General features: G+C 45.2%; 1 protein-coding gene across 1 annotated transcript; it reads left to right on the plus strand.

Annotated features, from left to right (window-relative positions):
* The first annotated feature begins 1,027 nt into the window (after positions 1-1,027).
* On the plus strand, positions 1,028-13,886 carry RPUSD3 (RNA pseudouridine synthase D3). Its single transcript, XM_028517862.2, is given in 13 exon segments — positions 1,028-1,038; positions 6,891-6,975; positions 6,977-7,065; positions 7,374-7,438; positions 7,441-7,461; positions 7,464-7,511; positions 8,381-8,425; positions 8,557-8,656; positions 9,369-9,476; positions 9,557-9,641; positions 9,874-9,997; positions 12,464-12,603; positions 13,413-13,886. Coding segments are annotated over 13 exon segments (1,110 nt in total). The 3' UTR covers positions 13,602-13,886.
* The last annotated feature ends 605 nt before the right edge of the window (positions 13,887-14,491 follow it).

A 14,491-nucleotide genomic window follows, 5' to 3' on the forward strand; every position in this document is an offset into this window, starting at 1 on the left:
GGAACAAAGACAAATGCCTGGGTTACCTAAGATAGAGTTGGAGAGTTAATGCTGGCAGCTGACCCATACGTACCCTGCAGCCATATGTGGGAGGAGCTGCCAGAGCTAGCAGAAGAACATTTTCTATTCTGGGCTTTCCAGCTCTTGGAGTTATGGCTGGAGGTGTGGTTCGGTGCCACCCTGGCTCCATGGGGTGGGCCTTCTCACATGGAGGCACAGTGTTTATATCAGCATAGAAGCTGTTCCTGGTCACCCTCTGCTTAGGCTGCAGCCCACTTGCTCCTCCTTACTCATACCTTGAGTTGGGTTGGGGGTGGCAAATGCTTGGGATTTGTCTCCATACCCCCTCCACCTCAGTTTAGAGTTCCTCAAGTGAGTCTTAAGTGACTGACTCTTGGCACTGAGCCATCCCTGCCCAGGAAAATAGGTTATTCCTTTTCTTTAAGGAGCTTGGAGATTAATGGAGTGGCATCAACAGTGGTCAATGAACTGGAGAGGGCAGGCTTTGATGAGGCTGAGGCATGTTTAGGGAAAATTTCAAAGAGTGTGAGAGCTCAAGCCTCAGTGGGGCCAGCGGTTAGTCCAAGTAGGGGAATGGCCCCTCCTGGAGCAGAGCAAGGTAGTGAAGGAGAGGTCTGCTGCAGTGAACTTAGGATTTGTCCCAGCTACTAGGCCTCAGTCTTTCCATCTTGTTCAAGCTGGTGCTTATGTTATGGGAGAAAGTCCCAGAAACTTGATTCTTCTCACCAACACAGTAAAGAATTACAGATTAGTAAGTCTACTAGTGTGCAAGCAAAGTTTACTAGTGCTAAGTTCTAATGGGAAAGTAAAAGCAAATGTGGCTAGAGCAGGGTGGCTAAAGCAGGGTGGCCACAGGTCAGCTGGCCAGGGGGCCCCAGTGTGGCAAAAAGGGCCAAGAGAGCAAGTCTTTCATTCTGAGGACGTATATAGTTGGTGGGGTCAGGGTGAAAAAGTTATATATTGATTGATGAGTAAGGGTGGTGCCAGTTTCCCCGAGGGAGACACGATGACCCAAATGTAGGTATGTCTCTCTCCTTCTGATTGGTGAGTATTGGTTAGCCCCAATCCTTGCCTTACTCCAGACTCTATTTGTTCATTGCATATGTGACAGGAGGTAGGTAGTTAACCAAAGATGTTTTATGTGTTTTTTTTCCCTTTTGGGCACTGTACTCCCCCTCTTCTTCTCCCTTCTAGGCCTTGGGATGAGTACACAGTCTCAAGGTTTTCCTTTTTCCAGCTAGTGGAGATGATACACACAGACCTTCAAGGGCTTCTCCCTGCACTATCATAGTTTGCAATGTGTTGTTCGGAATGCTTGGCAGCCTTATTGGGCCAGGCTCAGGATTACTGAGTCAACAGGTGAGCCTTTGCTTTTAGGCTCGTGTATTAAGTTCTCAGTTAGATTGCAATGGTAAGGGCTTTGCCTTTATTTCCCCTCTGACCTCTTCTTCTACTGTAACACTTGTAAATGCACAGCAGACCTTCAGAGGAAGGATTCTGAAATACCGTGGGACCTTATGACAAAGCACACTAATGTCCAAGCCCAAAACAAAATAAAACCTCCTGCATTCTTGCCAAATTTCTTGTCAGTACTATTTGCCCTCATCAATTTAAAAATTGATTATTTAAATCTTTAAATTAGAAATAAAGTTTTTTGAGGTATAACTGACATACAATAAAATTCACCCTTTTAAGATATATAGTCCAGTTAAATTTGGGTGAATTTACACAGTATGTAACAACCCTTGCCAGAGTGCTGAAAAGCTCCCTCATACCCCTTTTTGGTCAATCCCCATCCTGCCATCCACCCCAAGCCTCTGGGATCCACTTGGTTTTCTGTGAGTCTAGTTTGTGTTTTCTAAAATGTCATGTATAGGCCTGGGTGGTGTGGCTCAGTTGGTTGGAATGTTGTCCCTAAAATGACATGTACATACAATCACACAGTCTTTTAAGGAAATTTACTTCTACCTATTTTTAGTTTTTAAATGTTTATTATTTAAAAAATTTTATGAATCTTATAGTCTTTTATACCTTAGATTTTAAAACTAGGTGTGTGTGTGTGTGTGTGTGTGTGTGTAGAAGAAATAAATTGGTGAGATAAAAAACTCAGTAACACTCTGAAAGGAAAAAATATTTGTTCATCTTTTCACCTCTGATTGCTTCTCTAGAAGCAACCACTATCTCATTTTTGTGTGTCCTTTGAAAAATGCAGGAGTATATAAATCTAATAAATACACATAAATTTCACACATATACACAGTCATGGACTTACATAAACCTAGATGATATAGTCTACTACACACCTAGGCTATATAGTATAGCCTATTGCTCCTAGTCTGCGAGCCTGTATTACATGTTACTATACAAAACAACACAAGATTAAATCAAGCACAAGAAAAAATGATACAACTAAGAGACATGGTAAGCATGAGATATACGGGGTTGTTGATATAACATGGCATACTGCTTTCTTTTTTTTTAAACATATATCTTATTGATTATGCTATTACAGTTGTCCCATTTTCCCCCTTCACTCCCCTCCACCCTGCACACCCCCTCCCACCCACATCACCCTCCTTTAGTTCATGTCCATTTGTTATGCATGTGAGTTCTATGGCTTCTACATTTCCCATACTATTCTTACCCTCCCCCGTCTATTTTCAACCTACATTCTATGCTACTTATTCTCTGTACCTTCTCTTCCTCTCTCCCCCTCCCACTACCCTGTTGCTAACCCTCCATGTGATCTCCATTTCTGTGATTCTGTTCCTGTTCTAGTTGTTTGCTTAGTTTGTTTTTGTTTTAGGTGCAGTTGTTAATAATTGTGAGTTTGCTGTTATTTTACTGTACATGTTTTTTATCTTCTTTTTCTTAGGTAAGTCCCTTTAACATTTCATATAATAAGGGCTTGGTGATGATGAACTCCTTTAACTTGATCTTATCTGAGAAGCACTTTATCTGCCCTTCCATTCTAAATGAAAGCTTTTCTGGATAGAGCAATCTTGGATGTAGGTCCTTGCCTTTCATGACTTGGGATACTTCTTTCCAGCCTCTTCTTGCCTGCAAGATCTCTTTTAGAAATCAGCTGACAGACTTATGGGAACGCTTTTGTACTGTCTCCATATCTCTTGCTGCTTTTAAGATTCTCTCCTCTTTAATCTTGGCTAATGTAATTATGATGTGCCTTGGTGTGTTCCTCCTTGGGTCCGACCTCTTTGGGACTCTCTGAGCTTCCTGGACTTCCTGGAAGTCTATTTCCTTTGCCAGAATGGGGAAGTTCTCTTTTATTATTTGTTCAAATAACCTTTCCATTTGTTACTCTTCCTCTTCTCCTTCTGGTACCCCTATAATTCGGATGTTGGAATGTTTAAAGATGTCCTGGAGGTTCCTAAGCCTCTCCTCATTTTTTTGAATTCTTGTTTTTTCATTCTTTTCTGTTTGATTGTTTCTTTCTTCCTTCTGGTCCATTCCATTGATTTGAGTTCCAGTTTCCTTCCCATCACTATCGGTTCCCTATACATTTTCCTGTATTTCACTTAGCACAGCCTTCATTTTTTCATCTAATTTGTGACCAAATTCAACCAGTTCTGTGAGCATCCTGATTACCAGTGTTTTGAACTGTGCATCTGATACGTTGGCTATCTCTTAATCGCTTAGTTGTATATTTTCTGAGGCTTAGATCTGTTCTTTTATTTGGGCCATTTTTTTTTTTTTTTGTCTCAGCGCACCTGTTACATAGTAAGGGGAGGAGCCTTAGGTGTTCACCAGGGTGGGGCAACCCAGTTGCTGGGTTGTGACGCTGTTTGTGGGGCAGGGGTTCGAGAGGGAACAATGACGCTTGCTCCATTCCCTGCTGGATTTCAGTCATTTTCCCCACTTCCCACAAGCAAATTGGGCCCCTCTGGGACTGATTCCTGTGTGGGTGGGTTTGTGTATATTCTAGGACCCTGTGGGTCTCTCCAAGAACTCTCCTGTGAAGCTGGGAGTTTCTCCTGGCACCTCAACCCCCACAGGTGTTTTCAATAGGTGTTTTGAGGCTTTATTTCCCCAAGCTGGGACCCTGGGTTTCGCAGTCTGTCTTGCTCCCCAGTTTTGCCTGGTTTATTTGCACACAAATGTGGGACTGCCTGGTCCACCAGCCACCTTGTGCGCTGCTGCCTTGTGGGTCCACCCTCTGCCGCTTTGCTGCAACCCCTTTCCAACCCCTTCACCCAGCCGCCCAACTTCATTCACCTCACCCCTCCTACTGGTCTGGATGAATATGTCTTCTTTATTCCTTGGTTGTCAGACTTCCATACAGTTCAGTTTTCTGTCAGTTTGTTGTTTTTTGTTTCTAAATTGGTGTCCTTATTTTGGTTGCATGAGGAGGCACAGTGTGTGTACCTATGCCTCCATCTTGGCCAGAAGTCCAGCATACTGCTTTATAGCAAACTTTTTTAAAAATAATTTTTCTTTAGATTGTATTTATTTTTTTTATTTTTTAAAGATTTTATTTATTTATTTTTAGAGAGAGGGGAAGAGAGGGAGAAAGAGAGGCTGAGAAATATTGATCAGTTGCATCTCACAGGCCCCTAACTGGGGACCTGACCCACAACCTAGGTATGTGCCCTGATTGGGAATCAAACCAGTTACCTTTCAGTTCACAGGTCAGCACTTAATCCACTGAGCCACACAGCCAGGCTATTTATTTATTTGTAGAGAGAGGGAAAGGGAAGGTGAAAGAAAGGGAGAAAAACATCGATGTGAGAGAGAAACATCAATCAGTTGCCTCCCACGTGCCCCTAACCAGTGACCTGGCTGGCAACCGGGCATGTACCCTGACCAGGAATCAAACTGGTGACCTTTTGGTTCACAGGCTGGCACTCAATCCACTGAACCATACCAGCCAGGGCCAAACATTTTTTTAAATTAATTTATTTATTTTTAGAGAGAGGGGAAGGGAGGGAGAAACAGAGGGAGAAACATCAATGTATGGTTGCCTCTTATGTGGCCCTCACTGGGGATCTGGCCTGCAACCCAGGCATGTGCCCTGACTGGGAATTGAACCAATGACCCTTTGGTTCACAGCCCGCACTCAATCCACTGAGCTACACCAGCCAGGGCTATTTTTTTAATAAATAGAAAATGTACACTCTAAAGTAATGATAAAAAGTATAGTATAGTGAATACATAAACCATCTCATAGCTATTTATTACCATTTTCAAGTATTATGCACTGTACATAGTGTATGCACTATACTTTATACACTGGCAGTGCCATTAGATTTGTTTATAAACCAGCATACACCAAAAACACATAAGTGATGCCCTGTGCCATATGATATTATGACAGCTACAACATCACTAGTTGATAAGACTTTTTCATCCATCCACCCCTGGCTGGTGTGGCTCAGTGGATTGAGTGCTGGCCTGCAAAACAAAGGGTTGCTGGTTCAATTTCCAGTCAGGGCACATGCCTGGGTTGCAGGCCAGGTCCCCAGTAGGGAGTGTGTGAGAGGCGACCACACATTGATGTTTCTCTCCCTGTCTTTTTCTCCCCCTTCCCCTCTGTCTAAAAATAAATAAATAAAATAAAATCTTTAAAAGAAAAAATTTTCATTTCTTATGTGACCACCACATGTATCTGTAGCTGACTGAAACGTCATTATGAAACACATGACTGTATATATACTATATATGCATATTCAAATCACACTGTTCTTCACTTTTCTTTTTTGACTTAATATTTCTGGAGATTAATATCAGCACATATAGACCTATACATTAATTAATGGCTACATGGTATGGGTGTGATACAATTCACTTAGCCATCCCTCTGTTGATGGATTTAGGTTATTTGAAGTCTTTTGCTAATATAAACAAAGAATTAAAAGTTATAGTGCTCTTAGTAAACAAATAAAACAATGCACAGGTTGCATGTAACTTTCCATAACTATAATTATAGATACAATCCATTTTGGTCTCCACCATCATCCCCACTTAACTCATCTGTTGTTCCCTCCCTCTGCCTCCTCGTGAATTTGTGTAAGTTCTTCACAGCTTGTCAGTCACAACCCACGTTTGGACAGCTGTTCTGACTCCACCTGCCTCCTCACTCTTCTCTCTTACCATCTGCACAGGGTTTAGCAAGGTGTGTTGTGATCCTGTGATCTGAACCTTGTCCACTTAGTTGAACTTCTTGTGGATAGTGCCTGTGTCTTGCTGATCTGTATTTCCAGCTTACTAATGCCAAGAACTGAAATACAGATAGCATTCAGAAACTGTTGAATGGGTGATATAAGATTCATTTCCCTATAGAGCTAATCACAGACAATTTATGTTTCCAGTTTTGAGAGTCGTTTTGGTTTTCTTTTATAAATAATGCTTTAATGAATCTCTTTCTGTCTCTGAACTTTTTCTCTGCTTTGGATTATGCACCAGGCTGTTCTTCCAAGCAGATTTACTGATCAAAAGGGTGTGAGTTTCACCACCTGCCTTCCAAATTGCCTTACAATATTGGTGCATAAGAGTGGCTTTTTGAAGTCTGAAGGCTCCTAAGAATTGGAATGGTAATCAGAAACCTTAACCTTAGGTCTCGGTTTTGTATATAAATCTAATTCTAATGGACAACAAAAGCAGAAGAGTTTAGAAAGCCCTTTGTCAATTCATGCTGCGACCCCACTACAACTGTCACATACGAGCTATCAACCACAACCTGATACAGCTCCTCCAACCCTGAGAAATCCCGCCTCCGCTCTGCCCCGAGTGTTTCCTAAAAGCACAACTGCGAATCCATTCACTTCCTTCCAGGCAAGGCAAAGGTTCCGCCTTCTCAAGCCCTAACGCCTCACCTTCCTGCTTTCCAACTGACAGTCAATCTAACCAATTAGCGTACTGCAGACGAGCCGGAGGGGGGGGGGTGGAGTTTGCCCTCTGAACACGCGCACTAACCTCACACAGGAGATGGGTGGCTACCCGCGTTTTGGACCACCTCTGGGGTGGCTGGTGGAGGGGTCCTGGGGTCTGCGCAGCTCGTAAGGTCGGAGGCTTTGGCACAGAGGCCCGGTGATTGCACCCGCCCCCAACTTCGTGTGAGAGGGAGGGTGGGGCTGAGGAAGATGTGTGCGGGATCTGAAATTAAGATGTGGGTTTTAATGCCGGTTCAGCTGTGCCATGGCACATTAGTCTGCAGTCCTCGCTGAGCCTCAGTTCTGTCCTTTGTAAAACAGGGCCAGTCGAACTAGAGTTTTCAGAGAGCTCAGACCAGGCATTCTGAGGCATTTTTGGGGGGTTTGGGAAGAGGCGTGTGGAGATAAGAATGGGCAGCACCTTGGGAAACGAATAATTAAGCTATTGCTTACCCACCTTTCCAGGCATCAGTTGCATCCTCAAGGCTCCAGCAAACGGTCGAGGTCCCTGAGAAACCAGCCCTTCCCAGGCAGGTGCAGCCAGAGAACCTCAGTCGGAGGAGCTCATTGATGTGCTGAGGGCATCTGTGGTGGACCAGAAAGGTGAGGGTGAGAGGGAGAGCTCACAGAGACCTGGGAGGGGAGCCTGCTGCTCTGATCCTTCCCAGGGCCTGACTGGGCTCCCTACTAAAGCCTTTGGGGTCAAATCCTAGTCTGCCTCCTACCAGAGGCATGAGCAGGGAAGAGCCACATAATTTCTACTAGTCTCAGCATTATGAGAATGGGGTGTAGGGTGGGAGGGTGTGAAGAACTAGAGTCTTGAACACAGTAGGCACGTTAGAATGGAAATTGCTATAATAAATTGCTTATGGACAAAACACAGGCTTTGGAGTCAGATCTAGGCTCTGTTATCAGATGCTGTGTGGCATTAGGAAAATAACAATTTGAGCATCAGTCTTCATTAAGCAATTTAATAATTTTCTCAACTACTTATTGAGCATAAGCTGTGTTCCAGGCACTGTTCTAGGCACAGCTATGCAAGATAAATATTGTTCCCACTCTCAGGGAACAACAGTTTAGTAGGAGAAATGGATTAAACCCAAAATAAATGAACAAGGTACTAGCTAGTGATCAGTGCTATGATAAAAGTGTTATGACAGTGAGGAACTGTAGGAGCATGGGCAGATATTAGGTTGCAGAATTAGGTCTCTCTGGTGGTGACATTTTAGCCAAGGTGATAGGAAGGAGACAGATGTGAAAATCTGGGACAGAGGAAACAGTAAATGCAAAGGCCCTGAGGTGTCAATAAGCTTAGTATGTGTGAGGGACAGGAAATTCAGTTCCGGGTGTGGCTGATAACTCATGTCTGAGAGTTGTAGCAGCACTGCATGATAACGTGATTTGAGAAAGTGCTTTCTAAACTCTAACTGCTGCTTGTGTTGTCAATGATGTTCCTGTCATGTGTATTTCAGGACCACTAGTGACACTGAACAAGCCACAGGGTCTTCCAGTGACAGGTATGGACAGGGGAAGGAGATGCACTGAAAGGGAGTTTGATATCTCTGAGGGAGGGAATAATGAAGAGAAGGGGGTGGTGGGATAAAGTTGCCTCTGGGAGCAACTTGTAATTTTCTGTCTTTTTTCCCAGGAAAACCAGGAGAGTTGACATTGTTCTCCGTGCTGCCAGAGCTGAGCCAATCCCTGGGGCTTGGGGAGCAGGAGCTCCAGGTTGTCCAAGCATCTGGGAAGTAAGTGGTGGGGATGATAGGGAGATAGGAGGACAGGCACCCATCTAAGGTTGGGGAACATGTTGCTTGGAAATAAGCCAAGACATTTCCTTGGGTAGTTTGGGGTCATAGAGGTGGAATACAAGGTACAGGACGGGGCAGGCAGACCTGGGTTTGGATCCTTGTGCACAAACTGTGATCTTAGGCAAAGCATGAAACCTCGCTGATCCTCGGCTTCCTTAATCATAAGATAGAGCTGATTATACCAATGCTCACTATGCAGTCGCTTTTCCCAGCCCATACTCATGGCAGGCATTGGGAGTTGATCATGGATATCAACTTTCCTCTAACTGCCATCAATTAGAGGTGGTGCTTGAGAAGAAATATTTTTGTAATTTCACAAACTCTTGGGCTTGTTTGTGGGGAATTTAATTCTTTCAGAGCTAATATGCATATAAAATTCCTAGTACGGTGCCTAGCACATGTAGACACTCAGCAATTGGTGGTAATTGTTATGGCATTTGACTCTGAGCTCCTTGGGGGCCAGGACAGAATGAGAGACACGGTGAGCTACATGGCCTGATTATCAAACATGAGGGAGCCTTGCTTCTCAGAAGGAGGTCTGTGCTATAGTTTGGTGTTACTCTTTGGCCTTAAGCAGGTCAGTGTTTCTCACTTTTTTGTAAGTGAGCCCAAGGGACTTTAACTTTTGTGATTTGTTCTCTTCCTCCAGGGAGACCTCTGGGCTTGTACTCCTCTCTAGTTGTCCTCAGACAGCAAGCCGCCTCCAGAAGTTCTTTGCCCATTCACGAAGAGCCCAGAGACCTACAGCCACCTACTGGTGAGAGGTGCTGGCAGGCTCCCATTGCAGTGGGAGGTCCTGGCAAGCCACTGTGTGACCTCCTCTTACTTCTTTCTCAGGGCTGTCACTGATGGGATCCCAGCTACTTCTGAGGGGAAGGTGCAAGCAGCTCTAAAACTGGATCATGTTGATGGCGTTGATCTCGTGAGTCAGGGCCTGGGTGGGGAACAGAGGGGACTGTCCAGACATATTACCCTTATAGAGCAGTTAAGTCTATAGACTTGGGGTGTGGGTAACTGGCTGTCCTGTCCCCTACAACAGGCAAGTGACCACTGCTTATACTGCCTGTCCTAAGTCTACTGGGCACAGGGAGGGGTCTAGGTATAGCTCCCAGGTGTGTGTGAAGCTTCTTCATCCTTGGGGGCTGATACCACAGGTAGTTCCAGTGAACTCTCCATCCCGAAAGGACGTCCTGGAAGGTGTCAAGAGGACCCTAAGCCACTTCCGTGTGGTGGCCACAGGTTCTGGCTGTGCCTTGGTCCAGCTGCAACCATTAACAGGTGGGTCACAAGTGGGTCTAGAGCCCCAGCCAGACTTTAGGACTGCACTTGGATGAGGAGGTGAGGGGGGTAGGAGGAAAGTGGTGGTGTTAGGAGCAGCCTGGGAGCATTTGGTGGACCCCCCAGAGTGTATGTGACCCGGCCCAGCGGAGGAGGCAGTGCTTCTACTGTCATTCTAACGGTCATTCCTTTGTAGCTCATCTATTTTTTCTCTTAGTTACTGATCTCAGGGTCTTCTCTTTGTCTTTGGTGGTCTGTAGTTTCCCTGTGATGAAACTAGGTGTGGAGGGTGAGGTTGTTTTGTTTTGTTTTGTTTTAATTTAATTTAATTTAATTTTAGAGAGGGAGGAAGGGAGGGATAAAGAGAGGAGAGAAACATTAATGTGCAAAGAAACATTGATCAGTTGTCTCTCGCATGCCTGAAACTGGGGACCTGGCCTGCAACCCAGGCATGTGCCCTGACCAGGAATCGAACAAGCAGTCTTTTGGTTTGTGGGACGATGCCCTACACACAGAGCCACACCAATCAGGGTTGGTTTGTTTTTGTTTTGTTTTGTTTTGTTTTGCTTTTAAGTTTTATCTCCTTATTTATTTTTTAGAGAGAAGGGAAGAGAGGGAGAAAGAGAGAAAATTGATGTACAAGAGAAACATTGATTGGTTGCCTCTTGCATGTCCCCAACTGGGGACCTGGCCTGCAACCCAAGCATGTGCCCTGATCAGGAATGGAACCCGTGACCTTTCAGTTAGCAGGCCAGTGCTCAACCCATTGAGCTACACCAGCCAGGGCATGGCTTTATTTTCTTTAATTGAATTTTAGAGAGAGATAAACATCAATTGATTGTTCCACTTATTCATGCATTCATTGGTTGATTCTTGTATGTGCCCTGACCTGGGACAGAACCTGCAACCTTGCCACATTGGGATGATGCTCTAACCAACTGAGCTACCCAGCCAGGACTTGACTGTATTTTTCACTTCTTTTTGGTTCTTTCACAAATACAAGTGTCCTTAAAAAAAATATGATGTTTTTCTCCCATACTATTTGTTCTTTTTTGTCTTTAATCATTTAAAACAATTGTATTTCTCTAATTCCATTGTCTGAAATTCTTGAAAGTCTAATTCTATTGTGTGTGCTGCTGACTCTCACGCTTGGTGGATTGTTTCTATGACTCAGGATTGTGAATTCAGGTTCAGCTGGGCCATCATCCGTGGAAATCTTTTGCCTCATTTGAGGTAGGACCTTTGGGAAAGGTTGTGCCTTTGCTTCTGCTGAATGCTTTGGGGCTCTCACTACTTTAGGACCTCCCTAAATATTAGTGTCTCTGTTGGAAGTTCAGAGTATTCAAGAAGCATTAGAGCCCTAGACCTGTGTGAGAGCAGGCTCGTTGCCATGAATTCTCAGGGGAAAAACTTGTTTATTGCTCTTATGGCTTCTCTGGTGGCTGGCTTGTTCTCCTGGCCCACCCTTTCACTGAGGATGTAGCCCCTCTAGGGTTTCATTTGGGCAGCAAGGCCTCATCCCTGGCCCCCAGGGTGGCTACTTAAACCCAGTCCCCCCAGGTGTCCAGGTTGGCAGCACCCCTGGAATAGGTGAAATGTTGGCTCTTATATGTTCTGTTTTTCCTCTTTGTATTTTGGTCTTGGGAACCTTACTTCTCGTATGCCCATTGTGTATTTAAAGGGATGACTGTTATATTTCCCCAGTGTTTCTAGGTAGTTTATAGCAAGAGAGTTTTTAGATTATTACCAGATGCAGAGTACAGCTCCTGGGTTTAAATCCATTTATGGTGGTAGGCAGATCACTTCTTGAGCTTTGGTTTTCCATAGTGATGGTAGGACCCATCTTACAGGGTTGTCATGATTGCTAAATAGCTTACACATGCAAAACATTTTATGCCATGTCTAGCATATAGCGCTCACCCCCACCCCCAATTTCTGTATTGGTCAAGGTACTTTTGATTGTAAGTTTTCCAAAAGCTAGTTCAAATTGGTAAAAGCCAAAAAAAAAAAAATTCTTGGCTCACATAATTTGGTGGGACCAGAGACTCAGGGATGCCATCAGGAAGCTGTTTCTCCATGTTTTCTTTCCTCCTGTACGTTGGCTTTCTCCCACAGGTGCTCCCCTGGTGAAGGGGAGATGGCCAGGGTCTCCAGCAGCTCCAGGCTTACACCTCACCCCTCAGTTTAGCACCCAGCAAGAATGAGCAGTCTTTATTCCCAGTAGCTTCAACAATAAATTCGGGGTTGCCTCTCTTCCTGGGTAAACCCACAGGCCAGGTGGATTGATAGCTGTGACTGTCCCAACCTGCTCTGGAGGCCAGGGCAGTAGCATTGGCCTCATGGAAACCACCTGATCTGAGAAAGGGGGTGGGGTGGTGTTTGCCCAGAGGAAATGGGGAGGGAGGATACTGGGTCGCACAGAGAGAGCAACTGCTCACCATCTGTCCTCTCTCTCCTGTCTCCCAGTGTTCCCCAGTCAGCTACAGGTACACATGGTGCTGCAGCTCTGCCCTGTGCTTGGGGACCACAGGTATTCTGCCCGCGTGGGCGCTGTCCTGGGCCAGCGCTTTCTACTGCCAGCTGAGAGCACCAAACCCCAAAGACAGGTACCCAAGGCCTTTTGCCCTCTGCCTCCTAGGGCTGGGCCAGGGGACGAGGGTGGGCAGCATCTCCAGACATTACCTGTGCAGCTTGGGACTGGGAGGCAGTCCTCTCAGCTTCAGAGGCTGTCTGTACCCCTGTTTTGCTGTATGGCCCTGAGCAAGTGACACCCCTCTCTTGCACCTCATTCTGCCCATCTGTTCAATAAGGGAGTTGAACTAGCTGGTTTCTAAAGGCCCTTCTAAAGCTGCCATTCTTTAAGCCTCTTTGGTATAAGGGATAGGAATGGTTGCCTGTATAAGGGTAACTATCAGCTCTAACAGAGTAGCCCCAAAGTACTAGAGTCTTAACACATTGGTTTCCCTCCATTTTAAGTCCAATTAATGGGGGTGGGATACAGGTGGGCTTTGATCCAAGCAGTCACTAAGGGACCCTGGCTGTTGCTATCTAGCTGGCAGATAAGTGCGGACGGTACTGTTCATGTGGGAGATTTTCATGGGCCAGTTCTGGAGGGGGCACATATACGTACACCCCCATTCTGTTGGCTGGAACTCAATCACATGTCCTCACCAAACGGCAGGAGGTGCAGGGAAATGTAGTTTAGCTGTATGCCTAGGTAGAAACTGATTTGGTTAACCCCTAGCCGATGTCTGCCATATTGAGTGTGTTTTAAATGTGTACATGTGTCTGTGTAAAAAGGAAGTTAATAACTACGGACATAGAGGAAAGGAGGAAGTACTTGCTTCACTCCCATTTTGCTTAGAGCTGGTTGGAACTGACCTGGCTGAATGCTGACATGCCTCTCCCACCCCAGGTCCTGGATGAAGCCCTCCTCAGACGCCTCTGCCTGACGCCCTCCCAGGCGGCCCAGCTGCCCTTACACCTCCACCTACATCGTCTCCACCTCCCAGGCCCCAGGCCCAGGGACGCCCTCATAGAGCTTTTGGCACCCTTGCCCCCTTATTTCTCCAGGACTCTGCAGTGCCTGGGGCTCCACCAGTGATAGTCCTCCTCCTGTTCTTACTGGAAAGTGGTGGGTGTGAGGAGCCCGCAGTTGCGAGGAGAAAGAGTTCAGTGCTCGCCGTGTAGTGAGGTCATGGTTTAAGACCCTGGGCTGTGTAGTCAGACTAACCCAAGGTCAAATCCTGGCTAGGCCACTTGCTGTGTGGTGTTGGGCAAATAACCTCACCTCTCTGGACTTGAGAAAATAAATGTACCTAACTCACCAAATGTATGTAACTATGGTTTTGAAGATTTGCTGAGAAAGTAAATGTTTATCACGGACAATGCTTTCTGCTGAGATCAATGTGTGGCCTTTTATTGGGCTGTTTCTGTCCCAATTCTAGCTGGGAAGAAATGTCGGATTTTTTTCATTGTGATAAAATACACCTACCAAGATTTACTCTGTTAACCATTGTTAAGTGTACAGTTCAGTGGCATTAAGCACATTCACAGTGTTTTGCCATCTTTGCCATCATCTGCCTTCAGAATGCTTCATTTTCCAAAACTGAAATTCTGTCCCCATTCAACACTAAAGCCCCATCCCCCCTCCCAGACCCTAATAACTACCATTCTCCTTTGTCTCTGTGAATTTGACTGCTCTGGGGAAACTCATGTCAGTGAAGATGGTGAGGGTTTTTTTTTTCTTTTAAAAATTGTGAAATATATTAAAACATACAGAGTGCATAAAACGTCTCAGAGTGTATTAAATCTTGGTGATTTAAATAATAATTATAAGGTAACACCCAAGTGACCATCACTCAGGGCATGAAATGGAAACGCCTCTTATAGAACAACAGTTCTCAACCCTAGTCCACTTTAGAAGTGCCCCTCCCCTACATAGCCCCTCAGGAAGCTTTAGAAAATCTCCATGATTATATACCCCAAAGATAC

Source organism: Phyllostomus discolor, chromosome 7, assembly GCF_004126475.2.
Source record: "Phyllostomus discolor isolate MPI-MPIP mPhyDis1 chromosome 7, mPhyDis1.pri.v3, whole genome shotgun sequence".
NCBI lineage: Eukaryota > Metazoa > Chordata > Mammalia > Chiroptera > Phyllostomidae > Phyllostomus > Phyllostomus discolor.